Source organism: Hippoglossus stenolepis, chromosome 16, assembly GCF_022539355.2.
Source record: "Hippoglossus stenolepis isolate QCI-W04-F060 chromosome 16, HSTE1.2, whole genome shotgun sequence".
NCBI lineage: Eukaryota > Metazoa > Chordata > Actinopteri > Pleuronectiformes > Pleuronectidae > Hippoglossus > Hippoglossus stenolepis.
Window position 1 is genome coordinate 1,654,053 of NC_061498.1, and position 13,110 is coordinate 1,667,162.

The 13,110-nt window shown below is 44.7% G+C and overlaps 1 protein-coding gene across 1 annotated transcript; it reads left to right on the forward strand.

Annotated features, from left to right (window-relative positions):
- Positions 1-4,556: 4,556 nt before the first annotated feature.
- gng13b (guanine nucleotide binding protein (G protein), gamma 13b) lies at positions 4,557-12,540 on the forward strand. Its single transcript, XM_035179815.2, has 3 exons — positions 4,557-4,958; positions 11,766-11,892; positions 12,001-12,540. The coding sequence occupies exons 2-3, from the start codon at positions 11,795-11,797 to the stop codon at positions 12,104-12,106; spliced, it is 204 nt and encodes a 67-aa protein (XP_035035706.1). The 5' UTR covers positions 4,557-4,958; positions 11,766-11,794; the 3' UTR covers positions 12,107-12,540.
- Positions 12,541-13,110: the final 570 nt, after the last annotated feature.

Consider the following 13,110-nt stretch of genomic DNA (forward strand, 5'->3'; position numbering starts at 1 on the left):
TTGCTCTGAGCAAACGTTCCCAAAAAAAGCAAGATGTGCATTAACTGGATCTTTAGAATCTGAAAGAGGAAACTCCCTTTGAGTTTTCACTGAGTAGTTTCCCCCTGCACTCAAAATATAAGGTGAAAATGTGCTACAATATATAATATGAAAAGTAAACAGTATGAAGAATAGGTCTTCATAGATAGAATATGTCTTCATGTATATGAGCAGTATAAAAAATGTTGAAATAGATTTGAAAATCAAACAAAGTGAATATTAGTTGTTGCACCCAAATACTTAAATACTTACGTTACTACACTCATGCGTGACTGTCACCAAGCACAAGTGAAAACAAAGAATACACACAACCAACACACACAACACATATATGCACACACTTGACCTGGATAGAGACAACAGGGTGGCAACTCCCCCATTGACTGGGTCCATTAGGGGCCAAAGTACAGCTGAGCCACAAAGAGACGCACTGGATTACACAGAGACAGCACAGGCACATATAAAGGAGCCTGTGTGTGTCTCTGTGTGTGTGTGTGTGTGTGTGTGTGTGTGTTGGGAGTGGGGGGTGGAGGGGAGGCAAAGACAGTGGGATTTAATCAATCTTCATACAGGTTACATTTATATATTTTAAATACATTAAGAGCTGGATTCTATCTTATCTAGTCATATGTTTAGAAACGTAAAGCTGAGGTTTCTGATCCGAGCTTCCATCTGAGATGTGCGTTATGAATTAATGATCAGTGCTGAGTAAGACCCTGTCTCTAAGTGCTGCTCACATCACCACCACCGCTGCCCCATCTGTGTGTGTGTGTGTGTGTGTGTGTGTGTGTGTGCGTTCTGGTGTTAAATACGCTCCACCTTTCTGCACGCGAGCTGAGGCGATTAATCCTGCGCCGACCGACGATTGATGGTTAAATCTCGGCTGCAACCTTTTCCCAGCGGTGATAGAAACAAAGTGGTTCCGCCGACGTTGATGCTTTGAAAAAAAAGTTGATGCTGAGACGGAATCCAGATGAAAACAGGTGAAGCTTCTTTGGGAATTTCAAGAGAACGACTCTGAGGATTTGATCAAAGCCACTCGCTCTCCCAACACAGTTATACAACAATGATTCATCTCATTTGAAGTGAAAAGCAAAAAGAGGAAGGGATGTGTAATGAGGCAGCGTCCGCACCAACAGGGGGAAAGAAACTTCAGCTCGATAATCGACAATCCAGTGAAAACATTTATGCTCCTGCTCATTTTTAACGTGAGTTACTGACATGTGTGACCCCAAAGAGAGTAAGACTACAGTTTTCCTCTTAAAGGAAAAGTTTTATATCTTTAAAATATACAAAAGGTAACATGTAAATATGAAGCCGCTGACAATTATCCGGGCGCATCTTAGCATGAAGACTTGAAATCATATGTAAAGATGGACGACATGACAGCTTCCAAAAGTGAAGCCAAGCATCTCAAGCAGAATAACTCATACATCGCGCCTCCTGCATGTTAGTGGATGGGACATGGACCAAAATAAAAAAGGCAAAATAGATCAGAATCAGGACCACTGACTTTGGCACCCGTGGAAAAACAGGCATACATTGCCTCATGTGTGTCTGCTTTGTTGTGTATAAGTGTGCGTCCATCCACACTGACAAAGAAACAGCATTTGAAGGTGTAGATATCGTACAACCCCTGCATCATGTCGGAGGAAAAGACCATAAATAATGAATGGATGTTTCAGGCTACCTTCTATCTAATGCAGACTCAGTCATCTGCTGGAGGACGTCCAATCCCACCACATCACCGACACGTGCATGACGTCGTTACGTGCAATCTCACAGCACATTTACACAAAGAGCTGTAATCTAATCTAATCCAGACCCTCTTGGGTGGAGCTGGAGACTTCCTGGATCAAAAACCCGACAGCTCGTCAGAAGCCTCACGACAGAAGGTGTTTCCAGGACCTTCTGCCCCCCCCCCGATGTGGAGCTGAGACACTGTCACTGTCATTACTACATGTGCATGTTTTACAGTGACTCTACTCTCCCAGTTATTTTTTTCAATTAACACGTAGTTTATCTGTATGAATCCAATATGTCAACACTTTCAAGTCTGTGCACGTGTGTGAGCAGCACAGACCTGCAGCTGACCCCCCCGAATCTATACAGTATCAGGGGGGATCTTAATGGTTTTTCCAGGACAGCCCACAGCCAATTTCCCGGTCATTTCACACCTTCTTTGTAGGGGGTCGACCGCTTCTGCTCCCAGCATGCACTCTGGCTCCGGCAGCAAAGTGATAGCAGGTTCAGGAAATCACCGTCCAATGGAAATGGTTCTGTTTCTCCCCAGGGGGACTTTGAAGAGACCGTGACCCCGAGAGGTGAAGACGACTGAGTCCATCCAGCCAGCATCCTGCTGTCTCCGCTCTCTGAGACGCTCACAGCTCTTAACAGGAGTCTGTGAAGAGGAGCGAGGAAGGTGGATGATAACTGCTTTCACATCTCTGCAGTGAAACGAGTCCAGCTTTAACTTCTGGACATTTATATACAGATTTTAATTCATTTTATCTTGTCTTCACGTCTCCCGGTCCTGTTTCAGCATCTTCTATCTGAACATATTATCATCCCAGTCTTCTGAGTCCAGGACATCTCGTCACATCCAGAGACTTCAGATCTGAGACCTGTTTTCTGTCTCATATTACAAGACATCTGCTGACAGCTGCTGAACACAAATCTGCTGATTCATTTTGAATGTACTCGTATCTGAAACATTGTGCTGATGGTCAGGAGACGGTACCAGAGGAACTGCTGCTGTGCTCTGAATGTAAATATGATGACAGGAACGATGCAGCCGCCTCTGGAGTCTCACTTTGCTGCTGGATTTCATGATTAGAAGCAAAAACACACGTGAAGATATGTGCAATTATTAAGTAAGTTTCTTTTCTCATTCTCTATTTGAAGGAATAATCCATGAGATCAGTGTTTTTTACAGTGTAGCTTCTGAAATTCAGCGTTATTTGATATTTTCTTGTTTCCTGTTCACGTTATTGTTGCAGTCGTTGTAGAATCTGATTTCTGAGTTTACACTTCAGCCGACGACATTTTATCCACTTGAAATAACTTTAAATAGACATTTGATGTTTGTCAGTGTTTCTTTCCTCTCATTTTGTTTCTGAATGTAAAAGTTCTGCAAAGTTAAAAAGGCCAAAGTCACAGAAAACACTGAAGCTCCAGAAACATCTCGTCCAGACCGGCTTCTGCATCATAGACATTTTATATTGCCCTAGAAACTGCCTTCCATAAAGTATATCTATTTTTATGCTATTTCTCCTAAAATATGTTTCTATTCTTATGTCTTAGTTCATTTTCTCCTTTTGCTGCTTCTTCTTTGTGCTGCAACGATTTTGAATTTCCTCTGAGGGTCAATGAAGCTAAATCTTATATTATCTATCTTATCTTATCTTATCTTATCTTATCTTATCTTAACTCAAACCACATTGTATAAAATCCCTCAGATCCTTAAACACAGAGGTTGCACAAGCTGGTTACACAAATCCAACCATCTAACCAGTAACCAAAGTGTGTTCACATCATGTATAATCGAACCAGGCCCCGCTCGCCCTCTGTGCTCTCTCTCTCTCTCTCTCGCTCTGATGCAGTATCTCTCATATGTGGAATCAAACCAACACAAATATGTTTTTTTTCCCTCTCAGTGGAACCAGATGGAGCTTTAAGAGGCCATATTAGGGCAGAAATCCAGAGTCGGGGCAAGAAAGGGTCAACACACACATGCACGCACACACACACACACACACACACACACACACACACACACACACACACACACACACACACAACCACACCCGGGGAACAGTGGATCTGACCTCAGTCTGTCCTGACACACGCACACTCCAGGACTCCAGAGGACAATACATTGACTAACAATCATTTAAATTAAGATATTCCTATTTCCTGGAGACTTACTCTAACTGTACTTGTCTGACCCCCTGTAACCCAAACACAACTTAAACACAACCCTAACCCAACCTTATAACGTGTCTTCAGCTAAACATGCAGTGATTTACGTAAGTGGGGACGTGATCTAGGCCCTCCCTGAAGACTTGTGGTGACAGGGCTCAGTAGCAAGTTGTGGAATGTCCTATCTTTATCTTTAAGAATAAATAACTTAAAGACCCACACGTTTAAACAGACATTCCAGTGACTAGTCTGTTTACAATCTGTTATTGTTGTATTCTTATTACTACATCATTATTTTCACTGTGTGTTTGTTTTGTGTTTTCACAGTTGTATGGTGTGACTCGGTTTTTAAATTCTTTGGCCACGAAAAGTACTTTGTGACTCTTAGAATAAAACTTGTACACGTGTGCATCATAGTATTATGTATTATGAGACTGCGATAAGAAGGAAACACAAGCAGATGTCCAACTGTGAGAACTCTGCCACTCCTACAATAAAGTCTCTCTCTCACACACACACACACACACACACACACGCGCACAAACACACACACGCGCACACACACACGCACACACACATATATAGGAGGATCCCAGCTGAGAGCACAGTCAGTGCACAGCGGAGCGCGCGCCGGAGCAGCTCGTTGACTTGTCCACTTCGCTGCTTTGCGCCACCTCATCCTCCTCCACATCTTCATCCTCCTCCACATCTCCACCCTCCTCTTCCTCCGCTGCATCGCCCCGGCCCGTGGCTGCGCTCCTGCTGCAGACAGCCTCCCGCTGCTCGTCACCGTCTCCTTTGCTCCGGAGAGACTGCGGATTTTTTTGTATCCCTCATCTCTTTCCCCCTTCCAGTGGATAACAGGAGGTGCGCAGTCAGCCGGAGCTGCTCCTGGTTCCCAGAGCCCGGGTTGATAAAGAGCCTCCGTCCGTGCGTCGCTGCAGCTGCACCGGTCCGACTTGGGGAAGAGCAACAGCCTCCACCGGCGCATCAGTGAGGTAAGAGCTGCGAGCACAGCCTCGCGAAGCCCTGTGAGGATTCACCAGACAGGTCCTGGCAACACGACCCTGTCTGCAGCACAGACACAAAGAGGAAGGGCTCAGAGAAGAGTTAGTACATGTTAATATCTGCAGAAATAATCAGTTAGAGACTCTACATACATGCAGGTGTGTAGTTTATTTTAAGTCCGTAAAGTATCCCCCTCCAGCTCAACACTAAGGCCGATGGGAACCCAGGAATATTACATAAATCTTACATTTCTCCTCTGCACCTTTTCTCCTCCTCCACTCCTCCTCCTCTCCTCCTTCTCTCCTCCTTCTCTCTCTCTTCTCTCTTGGCCTCACCTGACCCTGCGTTCAGGTGTTTGAACAGGAGGCCTGTTTTTAAAGAAGGGCTTCGTGCAATAACCTGTACAGTCATATTGTTTAGAGCCTGATAAATGACAATGACAAAATAAAATAATCGTAATGTCCGACCACAAAGTAGTTTTGTGTCTCATTGTGGCTGCGTTGTCGCACTGTGGTTGTTCTGCACCCTTTCTGGTGGTTTGTGCCTATATTTGTATTTGTGTGACATCCATCTGTTGTTGTGTCTGTCTGTTTGTTGTTGTTTTGTGTCTCTGTGGTTGCTTTCTGAATCTTTGCAGCTGTTTTGTGTCTCTTTGCAGTTGTTTTCTCGACCTCAGTGATCACACACAACCACACAATGAGCTCCTCACACTGAAGGGAACAGTGGAGCTGACTCTTGTGTGTCCTGACACATGCAAACATTGATCCCACCCGATCCAGTTCAGGCCGATATTGATCGCATGTGATCGACTGCAGCCAGGCAGGGTCGTGCTGGTGTGTGATACGAGCTGAACTGGTCCCAGCGGCTCCAGAGCTCGTTGAGGTGGTGAACACGTCGTCTGGTTGTAAAAGCTCAAACGTCGCCCGTCGTTTGTTATCCTCACTTCCTCCTCCGTTTAACTGCAAGGTGCCTCGTCGTTCCTTCTTCGTCTCTCGGCCGGTCAGAGGAGCGCTGCCTGTTCCTTTCTATTTTTAGTCTCTATTTACAATGCAGCAGCTACAGAGGCGAGAAGTGTCCCTCACTCTGTTTCCCTTCATCTCTCTCTCTCTCTACCTCCTATTTATCCTTCTCTGTCGCATCGTCCCCGTTTCGTCACTTTCTCTGACTTGTTCACGTCCCTCTCAGAGTTGGTTTGTACCATTTTAACCTTCAGCGAGTCTCCTAGAAGACAGATGGAGCAATTCAACACATTTACCACTGGTAGCACACACACACGCAATGCATGCACGCACGCACGCACACACACACACACGCACACACACGTGCACACATTACTGTTAGAGGCTGGTAATGACAGCAGAGGAGACAGGGGCTAGAGGTTAATCTCTGGATGCTTTTGACCCAAATCACAATGTGACCTACAAACCCTCCCTTAAAACACCCCCCCCCCCGCCCGCTGCACACACCCATTCAAACTGTATCTTTACAAAGGCAGCACACAAACACACAACAGCCTTTCAAGCTTCATAAATATAACTACGTTTTCAAATTAAAACGATCTCTGTACACGCGAGCGTTTTGGTTCCATATCAGTTTTAATCCTCGTCCATACTAACACGCCTGAAAACGTAAATCACGTGACCACTCACATACACCTGGCGTGTGTATGTGCATTTGGTTAAGCTGCAGAATTGTGCTTCACTAACATCTCGTCTCTTTCACATCTTAATAGTTGTATCATTATAAAACGCAGAATTTAACTAAACAACAGTTGTTAGCAAAGACAACAGGGCCTGCATCACTTGTAGTCGATTCTCCATGTTGTGTTCGAGGCTGATGCTGGATGTTGTCCTCTAGTAAGGGGGTCATGTGATAAGAGCCTGACGAATCAGAGAAGGCTACGTCGTGACCGAATAGACCCAATCAGCAAGAGGCGGTGAGCGTCTACGTCATCGTCATCGACCAGTAACGTTTCCAAACTTCTCAGTCTCTAAAACTCTGGAGTTGTGTGGACGTCAGACGTATCTGTAGCAGATGTGTCTTCAAATGAGAAACGTTTTAGTGTGAATGGAGCCTCAGATACTGAGACTCCAGATCTGGTGACAAGCTTCTGTTCTCAGCCTTGATTTAACTAAATGAAAATGAAAATGTTTGATTAGAAGTTGTCAAAAAAATACAGTTAAAAAAGAAAAAGTAATTAACCTCGACATCGTTTGTGATACTTGAGTTTAATCCTGAGGCAAACACCCTCATGGAAAGTGTCCCAGTTTATACAGCTCCTCATCCACCGCAGTATCCACTGCATACACACCCAGACCTCAAACACCACACACTGCTGTCCTGAATTTTTATTACAGTCACCGACGCTGACGCTGACGCTGGTCCTGAATTAGATTCTTTTTTGATCACATTTATCTCTCATTTCATTACCTTTCATTGCTCTGGTTTGAGGGTAGAATAGTTTACATCAGTGAATTATTAATATGAAGTATGAATTCTGCAAAACTGAGACCACAGAAGACTGACAGCTTCCTCGGCCTCTGCAGGGTTATATATATTGTTGGGTCCTGATCAGGATTTTATGATGAATCAAGTGGAAAAGCACAGACGTCTGTTGTTTCTGTAAATGAAGACACATTATGGACAGAACTGTCCGTCACTGCCCTGTCTCCAGTTGTTGTGGCGTTTATCAGGGACTTAAACATCCAGGCATAAATCAACGAGAACGTTTTAATGCCCCGTTTGTTATCGAAGTGCAATGAATCCTGGGATATGTTGGGAAGGATCCACCCGTTGGTGCCTTCGTTTCACGTGGACGCATTTGAAGGAGCCTTCGAAACGCAATCAGCGTATTACTTCATATATCTTTCTAAATCTTCATGTACAGAAAATGCATTGACGTGGAAGTCAAAGGTCAACAGACTCCAGCTGATACACGTCCTCGCCACATCCTGTGGGAGCAAGAGGCAACGATTCTAGTGTCTTTCAATGGCCGATACTTGTGACACATGTGTTTTCTCCTCAGCTCAGTGAGAGAAGCTTTGAGGAAGCCGAGGTCGACCCTGTGACAGTGAGCAGACTGGGCTTCATGAGACTGGTTTATAGGGATTTCATCCAGTGGTTACAGTACATTTGTCAGGGATATACTGGTGTTTGAATAAACGTCACTAGCACCTGTGAACATGACGGCTGGTTTAGGTATAATGTGTCATTTAGGACGGTTTCATCAGCAGTAACCTCAACCGGCAGCAGAGACAGAGAGAAGAGAAGATTGCTGTTTGGAATTTGTCACAAATGGACGGGGAGCACTTAGCGGAGGAGACATCTGTGTGAGACAGCGGGAGACGGACAGGAAGCAGATATCAGCGCAGTGAAAGGAAGAGAGAATGCGGCAAGAGGGGAAACACATCTCTTTGATTCAAGTCTTTCCATGAGTCCATTTAAAAAAAAAATGAAAAGGTTTTAATTAGCTGCTGGCAGAGACGCAGGAGACAAACAGAGGAATAATATATACGTGTGCACGTGTTGAGCAAATAACAGGCCGCGTAATACGAGAGGAAGAGGGAGACATTAAAATGAAAAAGGTGAACGATGAATGGGGAGAATATAATGGAGAGTGGCAGGTGCAGTCAATAGAAAAGAGATGGAGGAGGGAGAGCTTCATTTCAAACAGGATTTTAATAAATGTTTTGTACATTAATCACATGCGCCCACTTTCCAGAGTCAATATTCTAAAAGCAGACGTATAATTACAGGAATACTACCTGTCAGTTAATAACGGAGGCTTCCACTCCTACATCGTGTGGTTCAGACCTTTAGGGTTTGCAGTTTAGGCTGAACCTAAACATCAGGTGCGGAGTGGAGTACTGTAGTACTGTGGAGTACTGTAGAGTACTGTAGTACCGTGGAGTACTGCGCCTGAAGGTGCTGATGCTGCTAGTGATACCATCGTGATGTTACCATGGCAACCAAATGAGCTGAGAGTGAGGCTAAAGTTGCTCTTACGTGAAATTAATCTCAAGTGTCGATCCACTTGGCTTTAAGAGCTCTGACATGTGGACAGTGATTTATAGGAGGACAACAGGTCTCATTGTCTCGCACCTAAAGACAGGCCACCCCGAAATATGATGCAGCGCTCTTTGCAAAAAGATTGAGAAAATGAATTGGTAGAGAAAAAGTGAGTGGCAGAGCAGAAGGAGACACAGAGAGGAAGGAGGGAGAGAAGACGCTGGGAACAGATGGACAGAGTCGACAAATAGACGTGAAACTGGAAAAGAGGCTGAGGGTGAAAACAGGGATGAGTGATGGAGTAAGAAAGAGGAAGAACATCCAATCCTCCTGTCGTCTCTGGAGAACGCTGCTGAAACCTGACTCTTCCAATACTGGTCACACACACACACACACACACACACACACACACACACACACACACACACACACACACACACACACACACACACACACACACACACACACACACACACACACACACACACACACGTTGTTGTATATTGCATATGGTGAAGTCCTCAGACGTACTCAAGGACACACGTACGCACACCCCTCGTAAAAATGATATATTTTCATCTCTTTGTCTTTTTTATTGCCGTCTCAGTTTTGCCTTTTCTTGTCTCTCTTCCTGAATCAAAGTTTTAAAATAAAAAAAACAGTTATGCAGCTACGCCTCCTCCATGTTTCTACAGACGCCCAGGACGGACAAACGCTGGCTCGAGAATCGCTCCCGGGCCGAACTGTAGTCTTGACCCGCAGAGTTAGAAATAGTTTTAATCGGCTCTGATCAGTTTGGTGAGAGAGCGCCTCAGGTGTCGGATTGTTTGTGACGTCCAACATGAGAGGGAAAGAAAGACGAAAGACGAACTCCTCTACCGGCAACGGGAAAGGAGTCAATTCCCTTATGTTTGGGGGCGCGGTGATTAATTCGTTTCATTATGGAACTTCAGCGTCAGATCTAAATCCCGATGTTCTGCAGAGAGACAAACGAAGTGGCCTCATATCTTCGTTACTCTTCAAACAAGATGCCGGTGTCATAAAAGGTCCTTTGTGAGAAAGAACAAGTACCTAACTGTTCCTTTAGCAGATATATTTAAACTGTATTTCACTGTGGAATACAAATATATAACGAATGTTAGAAAAATAAAATCACGAGCTGTGTTTCAACCTCCCACAGCCTACAGTGCGTTTAGTTAAAAATAGAAGTAGAGAGCTTGAGAGACATTCAAACATAAAAATACACCACGCAGTCTTTGTAGTGCACCACACAGTCGAGTGGTTTTTGAATTCAGAGCTGCTTTCTGCTGCCTGAAAATGCCCCCACACACTCACTAAACTGTCATAAAGGAAAACTGCAGAACATCAAGTGCTATTGAATGTCCCTTAAAAATACCAGTGTTGTCTCTGTGTTGAAGCACCTCGATGAGATCAATCCTGAGTGCAGGCTAGACAAGCACTCAGCTCGCCTGCATCCTCAGGTGACACACACACACACAATCACACACACAGACACACACAGGGGTACACAAACACAAGTATCCGCACCAGCGAGGACGGGTATCACTGCCAGTGGATGAGAGCGTGGGTGTGGAGTGAGAGAGAGAGAGGAGGACGGAGGAAGCAACAGAAAAAGAACCAAGACAACGCTGCTGCAGGGAGTCGACCTCACGCTGGTTGGGCCTCAAATCCCTCGATCAATTATTCACATGTAGCCAATCTGATATATTGTGTATTCTCAACATATGTTTAGTACGACTCTAAATCCTGTAATCCTGCCGTTATAAGACACTTGCTTTTATGCGTTATACAGACTTTCTCCAGAAAGAAACGTCATTAACACGACCACTTGCTCGTGGTGAATCCTGCGGAGGATCTGCTGCTGTGTTCTCACACCTGCTCCTTCGGTCTTTTACCGGGAGGCGCTCACTCGGACATTCTCGTTCACACGTACTGGAGAATGTCTGGAGGTTCTCCAGGGTTCAGAGACTGTGCTGGACGAGGAGGCTGAGTGTAGAGTCCTGACATTCAGCTCAATATAAAAGCACTCTGAGTTACATAATAGAATTTAATATCCTAAACATTTTGTCATGCTGTACTCAGTGTTGAACGTGGATTATAAAATATGACATAATAAAACTGTTTCGTCTCTATGGGATGGATTTTGTCTCAAGCTACGAAATTGTAACTTGAATGTCGTACGTTTTTAAGTTAAAAGTTATGACTTGCTGATCATGTTTATCGAGTGTCCTCTCCCTCCTCGACTCTTCCTTCCAGCTGTAAATGATATTTGTTCTGCTTCATCCTCTCCCTGACAGAGGCCATTAAATAATAAGAGCCTCTCTTAAAGCAATAAATCACATTGTCTGAACTACAGAGTCGTGTACTGATCGCAGCCTCCAAATAACCGTCACTCAAAATAAGATGAATAAGGTAGTTTGTCCAAATCCAGGCCCTGATATCTTAGTGAAATTCTAAATAGGTTTCACTGCAGCTCAGTAGGAACACGTCACATTAGTGAACTCAACGACCAACAGATTCTCACTTTGAAATCAGATCAGGAAACAAACTGTCTCCCAATTATCGGGTCATTTAAAAGAAAACACTGAGGGACACAGAAGAAGTGAAAGGACAGAATATATCCTGTATGATTCGAACAGCTTGTTGTCTCCCGTCCTGTAGGTGGACGTCTACTCTGTGGTGCTGCAGGGCAGAGTCGAATCGAGTGTGTCTGCCTTCTATTTGCCACCGAGCTGAATCTAACTCTGTCCTCCTCTTGCTGTGCACAGGTAGAGAAGCCCTACAACAAAGTGCAGCCATGGATGAGATGGACCTGCCCCAGATGAAGAAGGAGGTGGAGAGCCTCAAGTACCAGCTGGCCTTCAAGAGGGAGAAGTCGTCCAAAACAGTGACCGAGTGCGTATCGTTCACCGTCCATCTACAAACATCTGTACAGGGTTCATGGCTTAGCATAAAGCAAACGAGTAAAGAGTAATTTCAAACTGTCCCTGTGTCTCCCCTCAGTTTGGTAAAGTGGATAGAGGACGGCGTCCCCGAGGATCCGTTTTTGAATCCCGAGCTGATGAAGAGCAACCCGTGGGTGGAGAAAGGAAAATGCATCCTCCTCTAGAAGAGGCCACTCCCCCTGCCATGACCTCACATCTTCAACCACGCTGACCAACACACACCCGCAGATGACCCCTGACCCCGACCCTCTCCGGCCCGCGGAGGCCATGGCAGGACAGCGCCTCTCACCGTGAATGTACAACAGCTGACACCCCCCCCCCCACCTCTCCCGAACACACACTGACAGACACACACACATAGGATTTCCCCCCTGACTGCCACACAGTCACTGCAACTTTATTCCTGCCACGGCAACGCATCACTATTATGATATGACAACGATGATCAATACTCTTAATACACGTCTCTCTGTGGACACATGAAGGTTTATTTATGCAGCTGCCAGTCACAAGCTTCCTCTTCTCTTTCATTCTTTATTCAGAGCAGTTTTTATTTTACTGATGAACTGTAATAAACTGTAGAGACAGATTCCCTCCACCCAACTGACTGTAGGTCTTCTAGGGGGTTCGTTCTCCAGTTTGTCATCTTCATGAAACAAGTTATTGGTCTTTTTTTACATTGCAAATCAACAGATTTTAGTCTGTTACAAGAAGGTTATTAACACTTCGTAAGAACTAATCTGAAATGTCCATCAAAACCTATAATGACTTATAATTAAGAATAAAATCATTTCTAGTTTATTACACACCAAGGATTTGCTTGTGTTGGTTTGCAGGCTCTGACATGTCAGACCTGCATATATGACTTTATCATAATGTCTTCATATGTCTCAACCCTTTAAGACCGGGTGTGACGTTTGAGTGCTTCTCCCTTTAGAGATGTGATCTCATTCATGATGTCATCGTTTTCTAGACATGTGACGAATGAAATACATCGTGATTCGCTGAAATACTCCCGGGAAAGGCAAGACGCCGTTTTTCCAACGAAGACGTAGTAGACTGGGTTTAGCCTGAGTTGCTCTGAGGCTGGAGGAACCTGTAATCAGAGAGATGCAAGAAAACGAACGTCTGAACATTTCCAGAGACTAAATTAACTCCCAGTTATTCT